Source organism: Chelmon rostratus, chromosome 3, assembly GCF_017976325.1.
Source record: "Chelmon rostratus isolate fCheRos1 chromosome 3, fCheRos1.pri, whole genome shotgun sequence".
Taxonomy (NCBI): domain Eukaryota; kingdom Metazoa; phylum Chordata; class Actinopteri; order Chaetodontiformes; family Chaetodontidae; genus Chelmon; species Chelmon rostratus.
Genome location: NC_055660.1, coordinates 21,007,789 through 21,026,165, shown reverse-complemented (window position 1 = coordinate 21,026,165; position 18,377 = coordinate 21,007,789). Strand labels below are relative to the sequence as shown.

Here is an 18,377-nt window from a genome sequence, read left to right as displayed (position 1 = left end):
TGCTCATATTTGTAGTTTTTTTGTAACGTGAAAGAGCGGCGCGTACATCACTGTTTTCCATGTGATGTTGTGTGCCACTCCGGTCATAACAGCGACTTGTCCTCGCAAAATTAGTCAAGATTTTTTGCTGGTGAACGATGTGAAAAGCGGCCACGCTGATCTCTTCGGTCGAGCGGTGAACTGACGAGCCGTGCTGGGTCACTGAAAGCCACGCGAGAGTGGGGCTCTTCTCGCCCCGTCACCTGGAAACCACAGGAGCCACGAGACCCTCCGACAGGTGCGAAGCCGTACACGTGCCATGGATGATTCTGGGATCATCCGGAGACGGAGGCTGCAGGTGAGAACTGGTGTATTGGATTAATATTTATCCCATAAAACATCTCACACGTCTTTTTACATACCAGAATGAATTCAAGTGTTGAGACAGTTTGCACAGGAACGGACTCTTTAAAGGAGAAAGGTTTCATATATGGCGGTTCTTCATCCACACATAGATGTAAGGGGTGTAAATAAATAAAGCCAATGCAATCAATTGTACGTTAAATGAGTTCATTATACATTCAGACCCCCTTTAAACACGTTTGAATCATACATGCTATGAATGAGATCACATACACCCATGAGTGCGTTTATACATGTGAAGAGACTCAACACCATATAAACATGTTGCACTGTTAGACTTCAAAGGAAGCTGTGCAGATTTAGTAGTGAGCGATCACAGGAGGTGTCACTTTGTCTTTCAGTATCAATATATACATGATATATATAATGATATTAAAAAATGGTACTCACCAAAGGGATGCAAAACATTAAAAAATCCAATTCTGCCATAAATCAATCCAGCTCATGGATTTGCATCATGGCCTAATGCACCTAGACATATTAAGGTTGGGTCATGTTACAGATTGGGAAAGCTGCCTTGGCATAAACAGCAGGCAAACTTCCTCAACATATTTTCCCAATAAGTGCAGTGGGTAGCAGACCTGTTTTCAGAATATCTATACAAGTCAGTAATAACCAGTCATATGTTGACTCTGGGCTACTTAAAGAGACTGAGTGGATTATTCCATTACACTTGCATGCTGTAGGCTGGTCACTTAGCCTTTATCTTGTACATTATGGCAGATACAGGAATGCACTGGTGAAGGCTTTCTTCAAGGCTTTCCTCTGTGTGGTGAGTGCTTGGTTCAAAGCCATCATGTGAGGCAGCCCGAGCTTATTATGCAGAGCCATTGTCTTGTCAGTGCTGTGATTCTCCGTGAATTACATTTATATTAAAGATACTCTGCTGCAGATAATGGCGAGGTAGCGTGCTCAAGATGATTTCTCATCTTTTATGAAGACGAGAGAAATCGGACCCATGCTGTTCTGTTCAGTTGGTAAAACGCAGCGATGACTCTGCCGGGTTGGAGTTTCCACTCTAACAGGTGCTGGACTGTAAAGCCTGATGGATTAAAGCAGACGCTCAATTAAAGATGTTATGATCAATGGGTTAGTCCAGGAAACATCTCATTCTTCAGAAATACAAGACTATCTGCGCCCTCTACCACCAGTTCTACCTTTGTTGAATTGTACTGTGTAGATTTCCCCTCAAACGCATCAAAGTGACATTTAGACTGAGGCTTCTGATAGTTGCTCACAGCTGTTAAAGATGCAGGGAGAGCTACAGTAGTTTGATCAGGAAGTAATGAGTATTTCTTTTCATATCTCCAACTAATGATTATTTCTTATATCGATTAGTGTGCGGATTATTGCCTGGGTTAAACATTTGGTCTATAAAAAGCCAGCAAATAGAAAAAAAGGTAACAAATGCACAATTCTTATTTCCAGGTGATTGTACACTAATGAAAACATAGTTGTGGATATTATATTCCATTTCTGCCAATAGAGCCTCTTAAATCTTACACACTGGTCCTTTAATTCAGGTTAATTTGCTGGAGGATATTTGCCATTTTTGCCTGATTAAACAACTGTAACAACTAATTGTTTCAGCTCTCTGTGTACAGCAGTTGAGTTCTTACACATGTAATATTGCTGATATCAGGCACAGATCTTATATATCACCCAGGTAAAGATTTTCAGATGGTTTTGTGGGGCTTTGTTAATGTCTAATGAAATTTGACAATGCTGAGTTGAAATGTTTGGCAGAGGTGAGTGTGGGAATTAGAAGACATCCAGTCTCTCTGCTGAGCAGTCATCTTTTTGATTGAAATCTTTTTTCAGAAGTTAATTGTAGCTGGAATTCAGAGCGGGATAGGAACACCGTCAGTGGAAATGGAGGGCAGGCGGACGGGAGACAGTTTGATGTGAACAGAAAGGTTTGAATGTGGTGCACAACCACACACACACACACACCTACTCACAGACACACATAAAAAGACACATTCACTTACAAGGAGCTCACTGGTGAGGCAAACTTTTGATTTTAGTCAGATGCTGAGTGCACATTAATGTTTGTGTCCAGCCATTCAGTTGACTGTGCCGTGGCTACACCGAGCTTCTTCTCTGTGTGTGTTTGTGCATAACATTCATGCCTATATGTTCACATCAAATCGACTCCCGCCCCGTGCCCCTACTCTCCATTTCCATTCAAGTGGTCGATATCCATATCTCAGACAGAGGAGGTCTAAATGCTGAGGATGTGGCGCAGTTGTCGGGCCCATTAGCAGGACTAATGGTGGCCTAACAGCCCTGTGTGCCCTCAGGGAGGAAGACCAACCACCACCAGCAGCAGGACGGGCTGAAAGGGCTGGAGGCCAGGAGGAGGAGTGGGGGCAGCGTAGACCTGAGGCAGGCAGCAGCTGCGGGCTGCCTTAGACCCCATTTAAGTGGCTATTACAATATGCGGATCTCTTTACTGCCTGGATCTACTTTCACACCAGAGAGGCAGAGGAGGGAGGGCGAGAGAGGAGTGTGTGTTCATGTGTGGCATGTTTGTGTCTCATACAGATGACGTCATTGGTCGTTTAGGAGTGAGGACACTGAAAATAAATCGGGTTCCAACTAAGAGAGAGCTGAGTATCACTGGAACTGGTATCATAAATGAGTACAATTAAGTCTTTCTCATTACTTAATTTAATAAAAACAGCCAAGCCTCTTGAACGCACTAGTTCATTGTTGTCTGAACACAAACTGGGCGGAAACTTTAAAATTGTGGTAAAATTAACAAAGTTCTGATCGTAACCACACAATATTTCCGCATTAAAATATCTAAAAATGAGGTAACAGTGCATTACATTTGGTCGCCTCCATTGGCGACACGAGAAACACCAGGTGATATTTCACAGAGTGAGGAGTAGTGTTAGTGTGAATAAAACTTTCATACCTTTAACTGTTTGTGATCATTTCATTTAATAAGCAGTTGGCTGTTGTTTAACAATGAAGACAACAACTCCCATGATCCCACGCTCCTTCACAACGTCATGAAAATTGTGTCTTTTGTTTTGACTGTTTTGACTGACAGGCCCCTCCTGGCAGAAATAAAAACTGTGCCTCTAAATCAGGTTATATTTGATGAAAAAGGAAAAAGCACAAAAAAATGAAAAGATTCTGTCTGTTGTCAACAAACGTCACCATTGCTTTATTTCAAAGACCAATACCAATCCTTTATTGATATTTGAGAGGAAAGTGTGATTATGATATAATAATGGCCAATATCCATTTTTTGATATACATGTATATGTAAGTATCCCTAGAATTTGGTTATTAATTTGGATAAAATTGTGAAAATGTGTACTGAGCGGGGCATTTTCCAGTTGAAAATTAGCCAGTATTTTTTTTCTTTTATTGGACAGCTGATAGAGAAGAGACACACAGGGAGAGACTGTCCCTCCATGAAGAGCGACAGCATCGCCGCTTCAGCCAACGCCTCAAACTGACATACAGTGTGTTTACGATCAAGCGACAAAGCCCTCTAGTGGCCATAAGAAACTAGTGACGGGAACAAAAGAGGAAGTCAGGTCATCATTTCTGAACCTTAACCATTGTTATTGTAACCACGACGACAGAATTCCCCTAACCATGATAAAACGGTCAATTTAACCCAAACCAGGACGTTTCCCTTACCTTAAGTGCTCATTGTAACCCAAACGATCTGGAAACAGGAAATGAACAACAATCTCCAGTTTCAAAGTCTGATGTCTAGTCGACCCTTGCTCTCCAACGACGTCACCTGACTTCCTCCTTTGCTCCTGTCATAATTACTAGAAAGCTTGCTTGTCACTTGAATGGAAACAGATGTCATTTTGGGGCTCTTACTGAAGCGGCTGATACTGTTGTCCTCCTCGGGCGGACAGTGTCTCCCTCTGTCTCTCTGTCTCTGTCTCTGTCTCATGGCCTCCTGCAGTCAGTAGTTATTCTGCTTGATCTATCTTGCTGTCCTCCTTAAGCCATGAAGTCTTACTCTTCTCTCTGTCTCTGTCCATTTGTCTCCCTCACATCCATAATAACTGTCTCTTCTTACTTACCGTTCGGTCCTCCTTCACCCCCATCACCTCCTTCGTCCACCCATCTTTTGGTCCACATCTCCCCATTTCTCACCTCCCTCCTCCTCACATTTAACTCTCTCACTCTGGCAGCTCCACATGGCACCGCTGGCATACCATATTCAGGACACGACATTTGGCTTCTTCCCTTATTTGCTAAATGTGCACATTTTGCAATTCAGAGCCAGTGCATTCCCGCTACTGACTCTTACTACTAAATGTACACATCTAAAACATTTAAATCAATCACACAGTAGTGGACTTTGCTGCAACAGGCCCCATTTGGCTTTATGAGAAACACACAGTAAATAGACACGAGATCCCCCACAATGGTTGTGACCAGTGGCACCGTCCAGTCCATTTTATTTTCATTCAGATTCCACCGTAGGAGAGTGTGTGTCAGTAAGATGAGTCATTTTCATCTCCAGCGGAGATGATCCCGCCGCCTCGAGCCGTTGTAGGTGTGTGTGTGTAGCATACTTACTCTTAACCCATATGCTCGTGCACTCATTCCCACACACACACACACAAATGAACACAAGTCATACAGTGTGTCTCACCCCTTTGTGTCGTAGGAGTGTTGAGTACATGCACACACACACACACACACACACACACACAATCGTGTTTCCATCACTTCAGAGGACATTACATTGACTTACATTCATTTCCTTGAGACTTCCCCTAACCTTTACCCCAGTGTTCACCCTAAAATGTAGCGGTTTACATCATGGGGACTTTTGTTTTGCCCCCAAACATGAGGTGAGTCTCCACGTTGTGACAGTATACGCAGAATTATGTCCCCACAACATGAGTAATACACGTCTGCACACACACACACACACACACACAAGCATAATTTGTCCAATATTTTGTTCTGGGCAGCGTGCCCATTTCCAATATGCTAAGCACAAGGGATAAGAGTGTGATCACTGCAGAAGATCCAGCTCTCTTTGCCAAGTCCTGTCACTCACTGCCGTGCCCACTGCTTTGTTCTGCCTCACCACGTCCTTCTGATGTCAGTATTATACAGAAAGGGTAGGTTTTGTGCCGAGAGAGCAAAGAGTACATCAAAGCAGCGGATCTGGGCCAGAATATATTTGGGAATAGCTTAAAATATTTGAACTACTTTAACTGCGCTTGAATTATCATGCCAGACGTCTGTAAAGCATAAAAGCTTGAGCCCAACTTAATCCCCCAAACAGAGAAAAATGGACAAACTAAGGAAAAAAACGCATGTGTTAAAGTTTGAAACTAGATCCAGTGAAACAAGAAAGTAATATAGGACAAGAGCGTGAGTCAATGAGACATTAAATATATTTTCGACCTCAGTGTAATGACCGGTGAATTCAAAGCTTTTAAGTAGAACTATTAAACTGAAGAATGCACTGTGTGACATTTGCCTCCCAGTCTGCTGTCAGCTTTGGCAGGAGAGACAGAGCAGAAGCCTTATCACTCTGCCCAAAGCAGCAGCATATTAACATTTTTCTTTCCTTTGGTCTCCAATTGGCCCTCGGTTTGTTCTTGAGCAAATACAAACCCAAAGAAAAAAACATGGAAACAACCGCATGACGCCGTTCCTTTACTTGTCAGACGGAGAAAGTTGTGTAATATTTTAATCTGTTTTGAACGTCCCTTTCGCTAAAGAGCGTAGTGGCTGGGGAGAGCGTGAATGATTTGCTGTAGCGTGGAGGTTGCGCTGGTGTGAAAGCTGCAAAACCACTTATTTAACGTTGCTCTGAGATAATATTTTTGTGTTTTGCATCCCCACAGTGCAGCTATACGGCATCAGAGTATTTTCTTACTCTTGATTTTTTTTTTGTTTTGTAGCTGTTTAGCTGTGACGTATCATCCGGAAAAGAGCAGTAATGGAAAATGTGTGTGGGTGTGTTGGGGCTAGTTGGCTAGTCAGGCCATAATCACACCTTTCTTCTTTTTCCACCTATTTCCCCACAGGTGGATATTGATGTATTGTGATGTTAGCACTGTGTGGTTTTGCTGTATGTGTATTGTGTGTGTGCGTCTGTGTGTGTGCACGTGAGGAGACAGTAGGATGCGCCGAGACATTTGTGTGTGTGACTGTGAAGACAGGAAATGGTTTTCAATGGTGAGCAGTCACATATAATGATCACCCAGGCCTGAGATTACTCGTGTATATCTGTCATGTCACAGCTTGTGCTTTTCATACACGATATAATTCAGCATTACTGATTCTACCAGCTTCACCACCTGTCTTCCACAGGTCAGGGTCAGATTTGATGATTTTCTAAAAATGGCCAAAAATGAGTAAATAAAATAGAAAAGTATGAATGCAAATAATTTGACTGTTTATTTTAGGACTGTAGCTGCACTCTGTGCACACAGATGAGGCTGATCAATCTCAATGATAGTGACTGAAGACAAATGCACTGGAGGTATTTAAACAGAGGTCAGACTAGAAGGGAACTCAGAGAGCACGGACCTCTTGTCCACACTATGCACAATATGCACATCTGCAGGCACAAACTTCACGGCCAACATTTCACACCATAGAAGCTACATAAATGTGTTTCAGAGTTGGAATGGAAGCGGAAGGCCCTTTTCTTTTGAAGTGTTCCTGTTTGTGCATCACGGTCTTTTCTTCTTGGCATAGTATCTGTAACACACTGGCTAAAATTACAGGAATGAATCTCCCTTTAGGCCCAGAGTGTTGTTAATGGTACAAACGTTATTACACATAGAAAGGAATGTTTAAAAAAACTGTAAAGTATGTGCTGCCACAAAGTGTACAGCAATCTCTCCCTATAGCAAGATGTTATTAGAAGTGAACAGCTCTGTCGCCTCTGAAGCCATCACATTTAGTCTTTGAAAGGAATGTGTGTTTGGCAGCCTAATTTGGATTGCATTGACAAGTTGTTCATGTTCATCCTTTAAAAAGGTCTTTAAAACCTCTTTGTCCTGCACTAACTTTACACTGAAAGCGTCCTTGATGTGCGCATCCAGGTTCATTTTCTTTGCCTTTGCCTACATTTACAGCCCAAGTCTTGCACACGCATTTCAAAGCGGGTTTTGCTGAGAACTTTCACAGGTTGTCGTGCTCAAGTGAACAGAGGAGATGCTGTAAGAAATGCTGGAGTGACCAGTAACGTGGCAACAACGCGTACAGTAGCTGCCTGTTGGACTGAGACAGTGGAGAGGGAGCAGGTGTTGGGGCTTCTATCCATTAGCCACCCCTGTCACCCCCCCCCCCCCCCCCCCCCCCCCCCCCCCCACCACACACACACACACACACACACACACACACACACACACACACACACACACACACACAGACACACACATATAAGCCACCTGCGGGGCCTCTCTCTGAGTCACCCTGGCAAAGCTCACTTCCTCTTCATGATGTAACTCATTGGCTATTACTGTCACTGTGATGTGTGGCGTCAGTCCGCCAGTCCCGTGTGTATTTTAATGTGGCATTTTGGGAAATATCTTTCAGAGCGTTGGATGAGAAGATCAATACCGCTCTCGCGTATGTGCGCTACATCTGCTGCTCCGGCCAGGAGACAATTAGCTTAGCTCAGCCTAAACAATGGAAACAAGGGGAAACGGCTAGCCTGGCTCTGTTCAAGGCTACATACAGCTACAGTAGCAGCGGCTCTGAAGCTCACTAATTAACACATGACATGTTGTCGTTTACTGTGTCCACAAACATAAATGTAAAGACAGAAGTTTTTAGTTTTAGGGGTAGTTATGTGTTCAAGCTATTTCTTGGCCAATGCTGATATTTCTATAGGCAATCAGTAGAGAAGCTGCGTAGAAAAACTGTTGTTTATCAAGACCATTTTTACATTTCTGTTTGTGTTTGGATTCCTCAAATGAGATGCGTGTTACGTTGCGAGCTTTAGAGGTGTTGGAAAGCAGAGTTTTGATCACTGCACGCCGGCTGCAATTGTCAAATCCCCAAGAGGGGCGATTATGATCTCTTCAGTATGTCTTTGGAAAACAGGTTCTAACAATGCGCCTTTGGGTTTCTGCTGCTCATTGGCTGCATTTTTATTAAGTGTGAGTGTTAAGAGTCTCACAGTGCTGGAAAGTAAATCCGGTGAGTTTGGGTACTAAGCTTGTTTGGAGACGAGAGCTCCAGCTGTCAAGTCGTGTTTCGTCAGCTCGACTTTGTTTGGGTTTTGTAATGCTTGTTTACTTATACGCAGACAAAGAGACTCAGTGTGTGAGAGAGACATTTCAGCACTGCCCTCGTCCAGCAGGATGAGGTTCCTCTCTGGAAAGCAAAGTACAGTCTCCTATTTTTCTCTCATGTTTGTGTTTGTCAACTTCTGACCCTGGTGTGATTTGTCGCTTGGATTCCTCTCATTTCTTTGACACTGCTCTGTGCCATTAAGCCTCCCCTGAGTGGAAAGAAAGAAAAGATAACTATCTTTTTAGCGGAGCCGCCGGGCCGTGGAAAATGGCTCGATAAGAAGCGCAGCACAGGCTGACAATAGAAATTTAAGGTAATCCGATTGTACCTGCCGATCAAATTGGGAATAGATGGGCAACAAGCACCATGCAGATTCATCCCAGTAGATCCTAATCACATCAGGGCCCTTGCTGTTGTGTCCCAGTGACATAAATATAGCAGCAACATTTTTTAAATTGACTTTGGCTGCACTCAGCCCAGTGATTCCTGAAGTCTCTGAGCACTTAGGAGGGATCAGTTTTCACACTGCTTTCCACGAACGCTAGACATCAACAGAAATCTCAAAACTGGCTTTAGATTCATCTCGTCCGACACCACTGTTTGAACCATTTTATTATCAGAATATTTGATGCTAGTGTTTGAAACTGTTGCATTTTCTAAACCGCAGTGTCCATCAGGAGTTCCTTGTTCTGCTCTCTTTGTGAGTGGTGAGGTGGTTGCATTTGATGCAGCAGCTTCTTGTGTGATTGCACTTCAACAGTTGCACTTTGACTCTGTGATTTATGAGTTCATGTAAAGGAACAGGGGATGGACCCAAATGCAGACAGCTGAGGCAGCTCAGGTGCAGTTCAGAGAGCTTTAATAATATAAACTGAGGCTTATAAGAGTTACAGAGAAAGTGAAAACCAGAAGACCACCCAGGGGCCGGCAGGAAGGAGGAAGTCTAGTAAACAGGCAAAAGGTCAAACACTGAGATCGCAGGTAACAAGAGGTAACACACAGGTTACAGGATAACAGAAGCACATGGAACCGACTTAACAATCTGCCATGAAACAAGTCTTTTCTCAGCAGCATGCTAGCGTTATATGCTAATGATGATGCTAAGGATTAACTGTAGGAGTGTTAGTGGGGTCAAAGCAAAGTGGCAAATGATTTGACAAATCATTGTGATTCATCGTCATGTTTATTAACATCTGCAAGTTCATCATATGTGATGTGGAGATGAAAATGTGTCTTCATCGTTTTACACGTCAGCAGACCAAAAGTCTTTTGAGTCTTTTTCAAATCAGCCTGTCAAGGTTTGATGGTCTGGCAGCAATTATTTAGGAAGCAAAAATCAGAACTTTCCAATATAAGACATGTAGGCAGGTGCATTGAATGCAAAGCACAGAGTGATCCCAACACCAAATTGCGTTTATTTTGGTTAAATTTCTTTAACATTTGCGTGTGGAAAACTGCATATTTGGGCCAGTGACATATATAAAATAATAAATAAAGGAAAACTCACTCTCATGTTTTAAAATGAAAGGCTTTCCATTAAATGACCTTTTCTTCATTAAGTAACAGAAATTCAGTATAATTGCTTTAATCTGTTTCAGTCTTTAACTGAATTGCTGTTTGCAGTATTTATAATGAGAGATTGCAGTAATTATTCTGCTAATTCCTGTTTTATCACTTCCACTTACAGTATCTTAAGATGTTCTACACGCCTAAGGACAGATTGCATAAAGTGTAATATTCATCTACTCAGTCTAATCTGTCTGCTCTCTTTTCCTCCCCAGAAGGATCTACCTCTGCCCCGAAAAAGTAGCAGGTAAGTTCACATTTATGCACATTTCTCTGTTTCTCTGCATGTATTTGAGGATGAATATGTGTTGTTGAGATACTGTATCAGGTTTATGTGTGCGCCCTTCTCCAAAATGGAGGTGAGATTGTTTGCTTTATTTGAGTTTTTTTAAACAGGTTGACTGGTAACAGGTGATAGTATCATGATTGGGTGAAAGAAGCATCCTAGAAAGGCTCAGTCGTTCACAAGCGAGGATGGAGCGAGGTTCAGCACTTTGTGAACACATGACTGGATAAAGGATGTTGCTGCATGGGCTCAGGAGCACTTCATAAAACCGCTGTCGTGAAACACTGTTTGCTTGCAAATGATTGCATTCTGTTTTTATTTTTACACGGCGTCCCATCTTTTTTGGAATCAGTATACGGCACTTTATTGTGCTCTGACTTAATATAGAATTAATTTTGCGCCTTGTTTTATTGGTTGACATTATGCAAATCAAACTGCTCCGTGAGCCGAAAGATATACACAAACCAGGAGGGAATAACATCTTTATTCAAGTCAAGTCAGTTTTATTTATTCAGCCCAACATCACAAATATTCCTCAAGGGGCTTTACAATCTGTATAACACATGACAGCCTCGAGGGATCCCTCTGCCAGAACCGACAGACATATAGATGTTGTGTGTGCAGAATAGACCAACCAGTAGTAAACTGACACTATGGACACTCAGGGTGACATATTGTAAATGTATATTAAGAATATGGATCCAGGAGGACATTGAGCAACTTTAGGGCTTGGAATCTCTCCTGCTTTGTTAAAGGAAGTCATGGTCAAGTGATGGTGTTTTTCAGTGGGAGCCTTGTCTTCAGGCTGCAGCCTGTTCCAGCTTTGCGGGAGCCCTTACGCTCTCAGAGCATCTCTGTTGGCCCAATCTGTTGCACCAGTGAGCTGTGCAATGAAAGTTCAGCAGCAGGAGAGCCGTGCTGTGACCTCAATGCCCTGCCTGGTTCTGGGAAGGCGGGGAGGTGGAGTGGGCAGAGTGGAGCAGTACATGATGTGATCTGATGTGATTTTTTTTCATGGGAAAAACAGGTCCTTAAGTCTCCAGAACTACAGAATCATCACTTTTTCAAGTTTCTTCTTAATCAAAGCCACTCGTTGGTACATTGCAAACAGGAAGTCCTAACAGCCAATTCTACATTATACTTTTAACACACTTTGAACAAATGTTGGCTAAAAAACAAATGTAGCCTTAAAAAAAAAAAAAAAGAGTTGTAACCGACAGCAAACTAACATTTTGTATATGAAAATGTGGAAATAATGAGCAGAAAGTAGAAGCAAATGATGCTCTCACGCCTCATCTCAGCCCTCGTGGTGCTCTTGAATGAAACTGAATAGAGATTCCTTCAGAATGTCAATGTTCAAGCCAGATATTAAAAAACTGTACGGCAGCTTCACACACAGAGAGAGGGAGAGGTGCGCCGGGCTCCTCCACAGAGATGGATTACATTCAGCGACTGAAACCTCTGGAGTCGTTTTCTGTGCCATTTAGCAGCGAGTGCGACTGAATGATCCCGAGAGGTTTGACAAAACTGATTAAATGATCTTAATTTGTGGTACGGGCACGTAAAAACAATTACGGCAGGAAAACGTGAGGGAACAAAAGCTGATACCATGTTTTATCGCACCTGACGCTGTTGCTGCAGGATGAGTCTCTGTCCGTGGTGCTGAAATGAAACTTTGCTTCTCTTGCTCACACTGTTTGTCACTCCTCTCTCTCTCTCTCTCGCCTCCTCACTGATTCCACCATAAAAATACGACTAAAATTAGAATGATTATTTTTCCGCACACAGGCTGATGTGACATTAGAGCGTCTGTCTCTGGCGGCGTTTCTTTTGCTACATCTTAATTACCGCTCACTTCTTGACAATATCCGCTCTTTGACTGGGATAAAGTGTGAATTTTCTTTTCTGCTCTTAAAGTTGGATTTGGATTTGGCTGCTGTGCTGCTGCTAAAAGCTCTTCACAAATCATGCAGAATTTGGAATAGTGTCTCACGTCGGCTCAAAGCGCTGTCTGGAAATGCCTTTGAACATGAAGGGGGGTGTAGTTCTCCACAAAATGCTTCCACTTTGCCGTCATCATTTCGAGTGTTGAAATCCTTAAATTTCTCTGAAACTGCGGCAGTCCAGAGTTAAAGTATTTTTTTTATTTAACTCTGTTCAGTGTGCGCAGAATGTGAATCAGGTCATATCTCTGTTTATCATGTTAGCGGTTATGGCTGCACTGGCAGTGCTGGCGGTTGGGGATGTTGTAAATGTGAAGCATGGCTTTAATTCCCTGTATTTATTTAACTTCATTTTTTATTTGTGTGTGTGGTTGTCTGTTTAATATTCTGTATGCGTTTTACTCTGTGGAGGTACTATCTGGCAGTCGTAGTCTGACGGTGCTAGCTTATACAGGCCAGGACTTATTTAATATGTATGTGTGTCTGCATCCTTGTGTAATTGTGCTGCCACGCTGGGTTTGCCCACATGCTTTTGTGTGTGTGTCAGTGATCTAGCGTGCAGCGTGCACTGTCACTGCTGTCATTGGGTGTGTTTTGCCCCTGACCTATGACCCGTGTGGCGGGGTGGCAGATGTCACAGCATGACTTGAAGGAGACACCGGAGCTGGAGGCTCACGGTCAGCACTCGCGGCTCCCTGTGCCACCCCCTCCCTCCCACCGCTGGATTTTTCTACACACATCCTCCTGTGGGTGGAGCTGGAGTTTTATATTTTGGGCATAATGACTGGGTGTTTATCGCAGAATGAGAATAAAGCGACATGAAGGACAACGAGGCTACCAAATCCTAAAATCCTGAGAGCTTCAATATGCTTCAGAAAAGCCTAAAAGACAAAAAAAATCCCACATTATGCACAAAAATACACACACTATACCTTTTATATGATATCATGCTGCCCATCCCTGTCTGTGACCCCCCACTGTGTTTCAGTGATATCACCCACCCCTCCTCCTCCTCCTCCTCCCCCCGTCTCTTCTCTCCCATGTATATTTTATCCATCCAGACTCCCACATTAGAGACGGCATCCATTATTGAATTACTCCCCTCAGCACTACTGTGCAACTGTCACCCCACGTCAGCTTTAACATTTGGTGGATTTGTTTCTAAGGGAAGGAGGGACACACACACACACACACACACACACACACACAGAAATGACATCTCTGTTGGCCGTGCATTGCAGAGCAGCTCCTGTGATATCTAGGACAAATAGACGATACCACGGCTCATCCAATATGGCATTTTACTTAGAAAAATAGGATTTGTGTGTGTCTCTGTGTGTATTTTCAAGGATGAGCCTGATCTAATTCTACATTTTTCTTCCTGTCAATAACGTCCAAAAACCCAATTGTGTGTTGGTCCATCTGTCAGTACTTTCATACTTCCTGCCCTGCCTGTGGCTCTCCAGGCACATTTGTTCCTACTGAAGCTGTAGAAAGCATCCCAAACATATAGTTTCATTTTAAAAAGGCTCAGTAGTTTCCTAAAGCAGCAGGGCACTGTACTTTCTAGAAAATATGACTCAAGCAGGAGAAATAGTGCATTTGTTGGGGACTATTTTCAGATGCGGATTAACACATTTGTTCGTCTACTGAGTATTTGCAACAAAACAGCAGCATCTGTGTCAACTCAGAATGAACTGCAGTGCTCATGCTCGTGGTAATGAAGGAACATGTCACCTGGTGCAACAGTGTTGTTTATTGACGTGTTTTTAGAGGATATTTCATATTTTCTTATTGTCAACAAATCCCCAAAAATGACCAAAACCAACATCACGTTTATCCTGCTAGCTAAATATTGTCTTTGTAGCTAAGGTCTGACACATCTTATGACTCTGCATTGTTTTCCAAAAACAGTTAAACACACACAAACCGGTCACACGGTTGCACTGGGTGACAAGTTCCTTCATGACGATGAACAAGGGCATTGTGGATTATTTTGAGTTAATCCCACAGACACCATCCTGCTGCTGGTAATGCTCATCAGATCACCAAATCCCCCTGAAAATAGTCCCCCCCAAAATTTGCTATTTACTGCTGTAACGTTTGCTCCAAACAAATCCAAAAGGAAATATCTTGCCTTTTTTTTTAACTGAAAACACTGGGTGAAGATTTATGCCTTCAGCAGGAGCCAGTGAGTTTACAGTTTGCAGAAGTCAGAAAGCATTGAGAGACAGACTAATGCACGATTGGTTTTGCTCTTTTCAGGAGATTTATTGACAATAAGAAAAACAGAGAATATCGCCAGCCTTATCCGGTAATAGCTTTTGGAGAACAATGGAGGTCTACAACGGCGCAGAGGCTACACGAGGCTTCTTAATCGAGATTTTAGGCTTTTTATTGACAATGAGGCAAATACAGAATATATCATTCTTCTCTTTAAACGCCCTGTCTGTTGAATAACGTGTAATCGTGCTCATGAGCCAGCTGTAATATACACAGAAGCACATAGAATGACACTCTCACGTGTGAAAACCAACCCCCCCCCATCTCTCCTTTCCTCTGTCCTGTCATTCACATTAGTCTTCACTTCACTGCTCCCTCATGTCTCTGATTGGCTTTCCACTCTCTCTTTCTTTTCTCCCACATGCTGTTTCACTCTCATTCATACTATATATACCTGCATTACCCCCCCTCCCCTTTCCCTTTTTCTTGTTCTCTCTGTCTGCCTCTCTCTCTCTCGCTCCCTGCACCCCCTCCCTCTCCCCCCTCGCTCTGTCGCTCTACACTTCCTGGCTTGGCACGATACCCTTGAGAGCAGCCCCACAATCCTCTCTCCTTCTGAGAGGGATGCTCGGCAGCCCGCTCCCCTCTCTCCATCTCTTTCCTCTTCCCCTCGCTCCGTCTTTAACTCTCTTGTTTCCTCCGTCTGTGACATGGCTGACATTTCCAATTCTTTCTAATCGTTTAATCTCTCTCTCTCGCATACGCTCTCACGTGCACAGACTCACGGCGAGACATCGGTGAGTGTGTGTGTGTGTGTTGAAGTGGCCAGAGGAGGCTGACATGCCGGCGTGGAGCGTAATTGCTGCCTCTTGACTGTCTGTGTGTGTGTGTGTGTGTTTATTTCTGTGTGTGTGTGGAGGCTCAGCTGCTCTCATGTTCATCTGCCAACACAGCCTCTGCTGCTAGCAACATGTTTCGACGCACAAAAAGGTAAACGGCAACAATCTGTCTCCGTGCTGTCTTTGTGACCAGTGTGGTGCCCTGCTGTTGTTCGTGTGTGTTGATTCATGGGAGGAGGTTGTTGTGTTTTTCCATGATGTTTCCGATGTCCCTGCCAGCTATCACGCTGTCTCACAGTTGTCTCTCTGTCTCCATTTAGCTCCAGCAATATGGTGTGTGCTTGTGTGTGTGTGTGTGTATTTGATGTCTTTACGTGCATGTGTGTATATGTAATGTGATTTTGTGCATACACTATGCTGCTACATCTGATAAGTAGATGCCTGCAGCGCTTTTAAAGTACATTGAGGTTTAAAAATGTGTTGCCGTGTGTGTTTGTGTGTGTGTGTGTGTGTGTGTGTGTGTGTTTTTGTGTGTTCTGACAGATCACATCCATAGACTTGCTGGATCTGTATTTATTTATAGCCTTGTTGTGCTTTATAGTAGCGATGCACATGTGCACGAGGATTTAATCTGGTTTACGTTATGACTGGTGATGTCTTATTCTTACACACACACACACACACACACACACACACACAGAGGAAGGTATGTGTGTGCTTGGCCAGTAGCCTGTGTGCCAGAGATAGCATTATGAAGTGAAGGCATTATTGCCAGCGTCCAGGGAGTGCTTGTGTAGCAGAGAGCCAACAGTGGGCAGTGCTGTCTGCTTGGCACAGACCCGCTCTTCCTCTCCCATCCTCCTCACCTCTTTCTGTCTCATCCACTTTTTCTCTTGCCTGTATTTCCTGTCCCTAACGTCATCTATCCGTCCTCCATCTTTTCCCCTCCTCGCTCACATTCTCCCTGCATCTGTTTTCCTAAATTCTTCCCTGTGACTCTGCTCATTTCCCCCTCTTATCCTCATTGACCCTTCCTCTCCTCTCTCTAGTCCCTCCTGTAGTGCTTCATTTTAGCCGTCTTCATCTCATCTGATCACAGGGGGATTAGTCTGAGTCTTCACCGTTGCTCCCACTGCAGGGATGGAACAGCAGGATTTTCTGTATGTGAACGAGAATAAAGCCTCCCTCACTCTGACTGTCAGCCATCATGCAGTGTGTGTGTGTGTGCATTTGTGTCTGTGTGTGTGCATGTGTGTGTGTGTGCATGAGTATATTTGTATAAGGGTGTGTTTGCTTATGAGCCTGTACATGTGTGTTTGCTGTGGCCTCAGCATGTTTACAGTCTTTATGTTGTTCCTCTCTTCTTTCTCTTCCACTAAATTTGTTCATGAGTGTGTATCAGCAGTTTGACATAATATTATACTGCACTTGTGTGTGGAGGTTATTACATTGTTAGTAGCGGTGGGGCTGCAGCTAGATTACAACGATTATTATTATGAAGATCCTGATACAGGTCATTTCAGAGACAGAAAACGAAACATATCACAATGTCACTTGCTCTCTTTGAATTCAAAGAAATGACAACATGGAAAGGCCTATTTCTTATTTCACTTTGCTGAGTACAGCTTTCTGGTCCGCGTCAGACTCTTCATAACCAAACCACATCCATGCGACAGAGGTGGACCCTCTTTTCTTTTCCTCATTTTGCCTTGGCCGGTCCTTCTCACGCTCAGAATCCCCGTGTTCTGAGTCGCGTTCACTCTCCTCCATGTTTGTTTTTGTTGCCTTCATGCCAATTTTCTGCGTGCATCTGTATTGTGCTGAAGACACAGCAAACTGAACAATAAAGCATAATATGAAATGAGTTTTTCTACCATCATTATTAAACTGGGCAATGCATCGAACCTCAAAACTTGGTAGTGACCAAAATATGAGTTTGGAGTATCACATGCTTATAGTTAGCATTGACTATCTGCTTAATCTGACAATGACCAGAAAAAATTCTTTCCCAATTCTGGACAGAAGTTTATAGTCCTGAAGCTTATAATGTTAGAGCTGAGGTGTAGGTTCAACTTTATGTTTGTTTTTGAGGCTGCAGGTCGTGGTGCTGTTGAACTGTGCTGCACTTATACAGATTACTACCCTAATAGTACTACTACTACCATCACTGCCCTCGTTTATATAAATGATGTGGACCTCTGCAACAGTCAACAATAGCTGAACATTACAACCCTCATGGGAGTCAGATTCATTGCAGGACTTTTGCATCAGACTGCATCAGTTTTAGCTTTGTGTACCAGGTAGCTTGCGAGTGTTGTTTGTTTAAACAATATATTCTACACCATTTTGTAGAAAGGAAAACAATTCACAAAGTAAGGTATTAAAAGACGTGTTATGTGTTGGTGGTGCTGCAACTCAAGTATCGTATCAGCACCAGCATGGAAAGTGTTCACACAATTCCCAGCCCTAATTCTGAGTTATAAATATCATTATTTATCCCTGATATTTCTTTCATTCTACTTTTTAATTCTCTCTCTTTCTTGCTCTGTGCCGCTCTGTATTGTGTGTGTGTGTGTGTGTGTGTGTTGTTTCGTTTGTGCATGTTGTGTTGCCTTGGCCGGCTGTGGTAATTAAGAGAGTTGATGCTTTGTGCCCACTCCCAACCAGATTGAGCTAAAGGAAGACAGAAAACTGAGTGAGTGAGTAGGAGAGAGAAGTCGAGGCACGAGACAGAGAAAGCAGCAGAGCTACTGGAAGAGGAGAGTCGGGGGGGGGGATGAAAGGCTGAGCCTGAGGTGGTGTCTCAGCCTACATTTAAGAGTAGCCCACCGGGGTTAACCGAGCCCATGACGATAC

General features: G+C 43.3%; 1 protein-coding gene across 1 annotated transcript in view; it reads left to right on the top strand.

Moving 5' to 3' along the window:
- The first annotated feature begins 228 nt into the window (after positions 1-228).
- LOC121604427 (microtubule-associated serine/threonine-protein kinase 1-like) overlaps positions 229-18,377 on the top strand; it is a 67,711-nt gene continuing 49,562 nt past the window's right edge. Inside the window, exons 1-2 of the mRNA XM_041933940.1 lie at positions 229-337; positions 10,446-10,477. Of these exons, the coding sequence (XP_041789874.1) occupies positions 299-337; positions 10,446-10,477 (71 nt within the window). The 5' untranslated portion in view covers positions 229-298. The remainder of the gene's footprint in view (positions 338-10,445; positions 10,478-18,377) is intronic.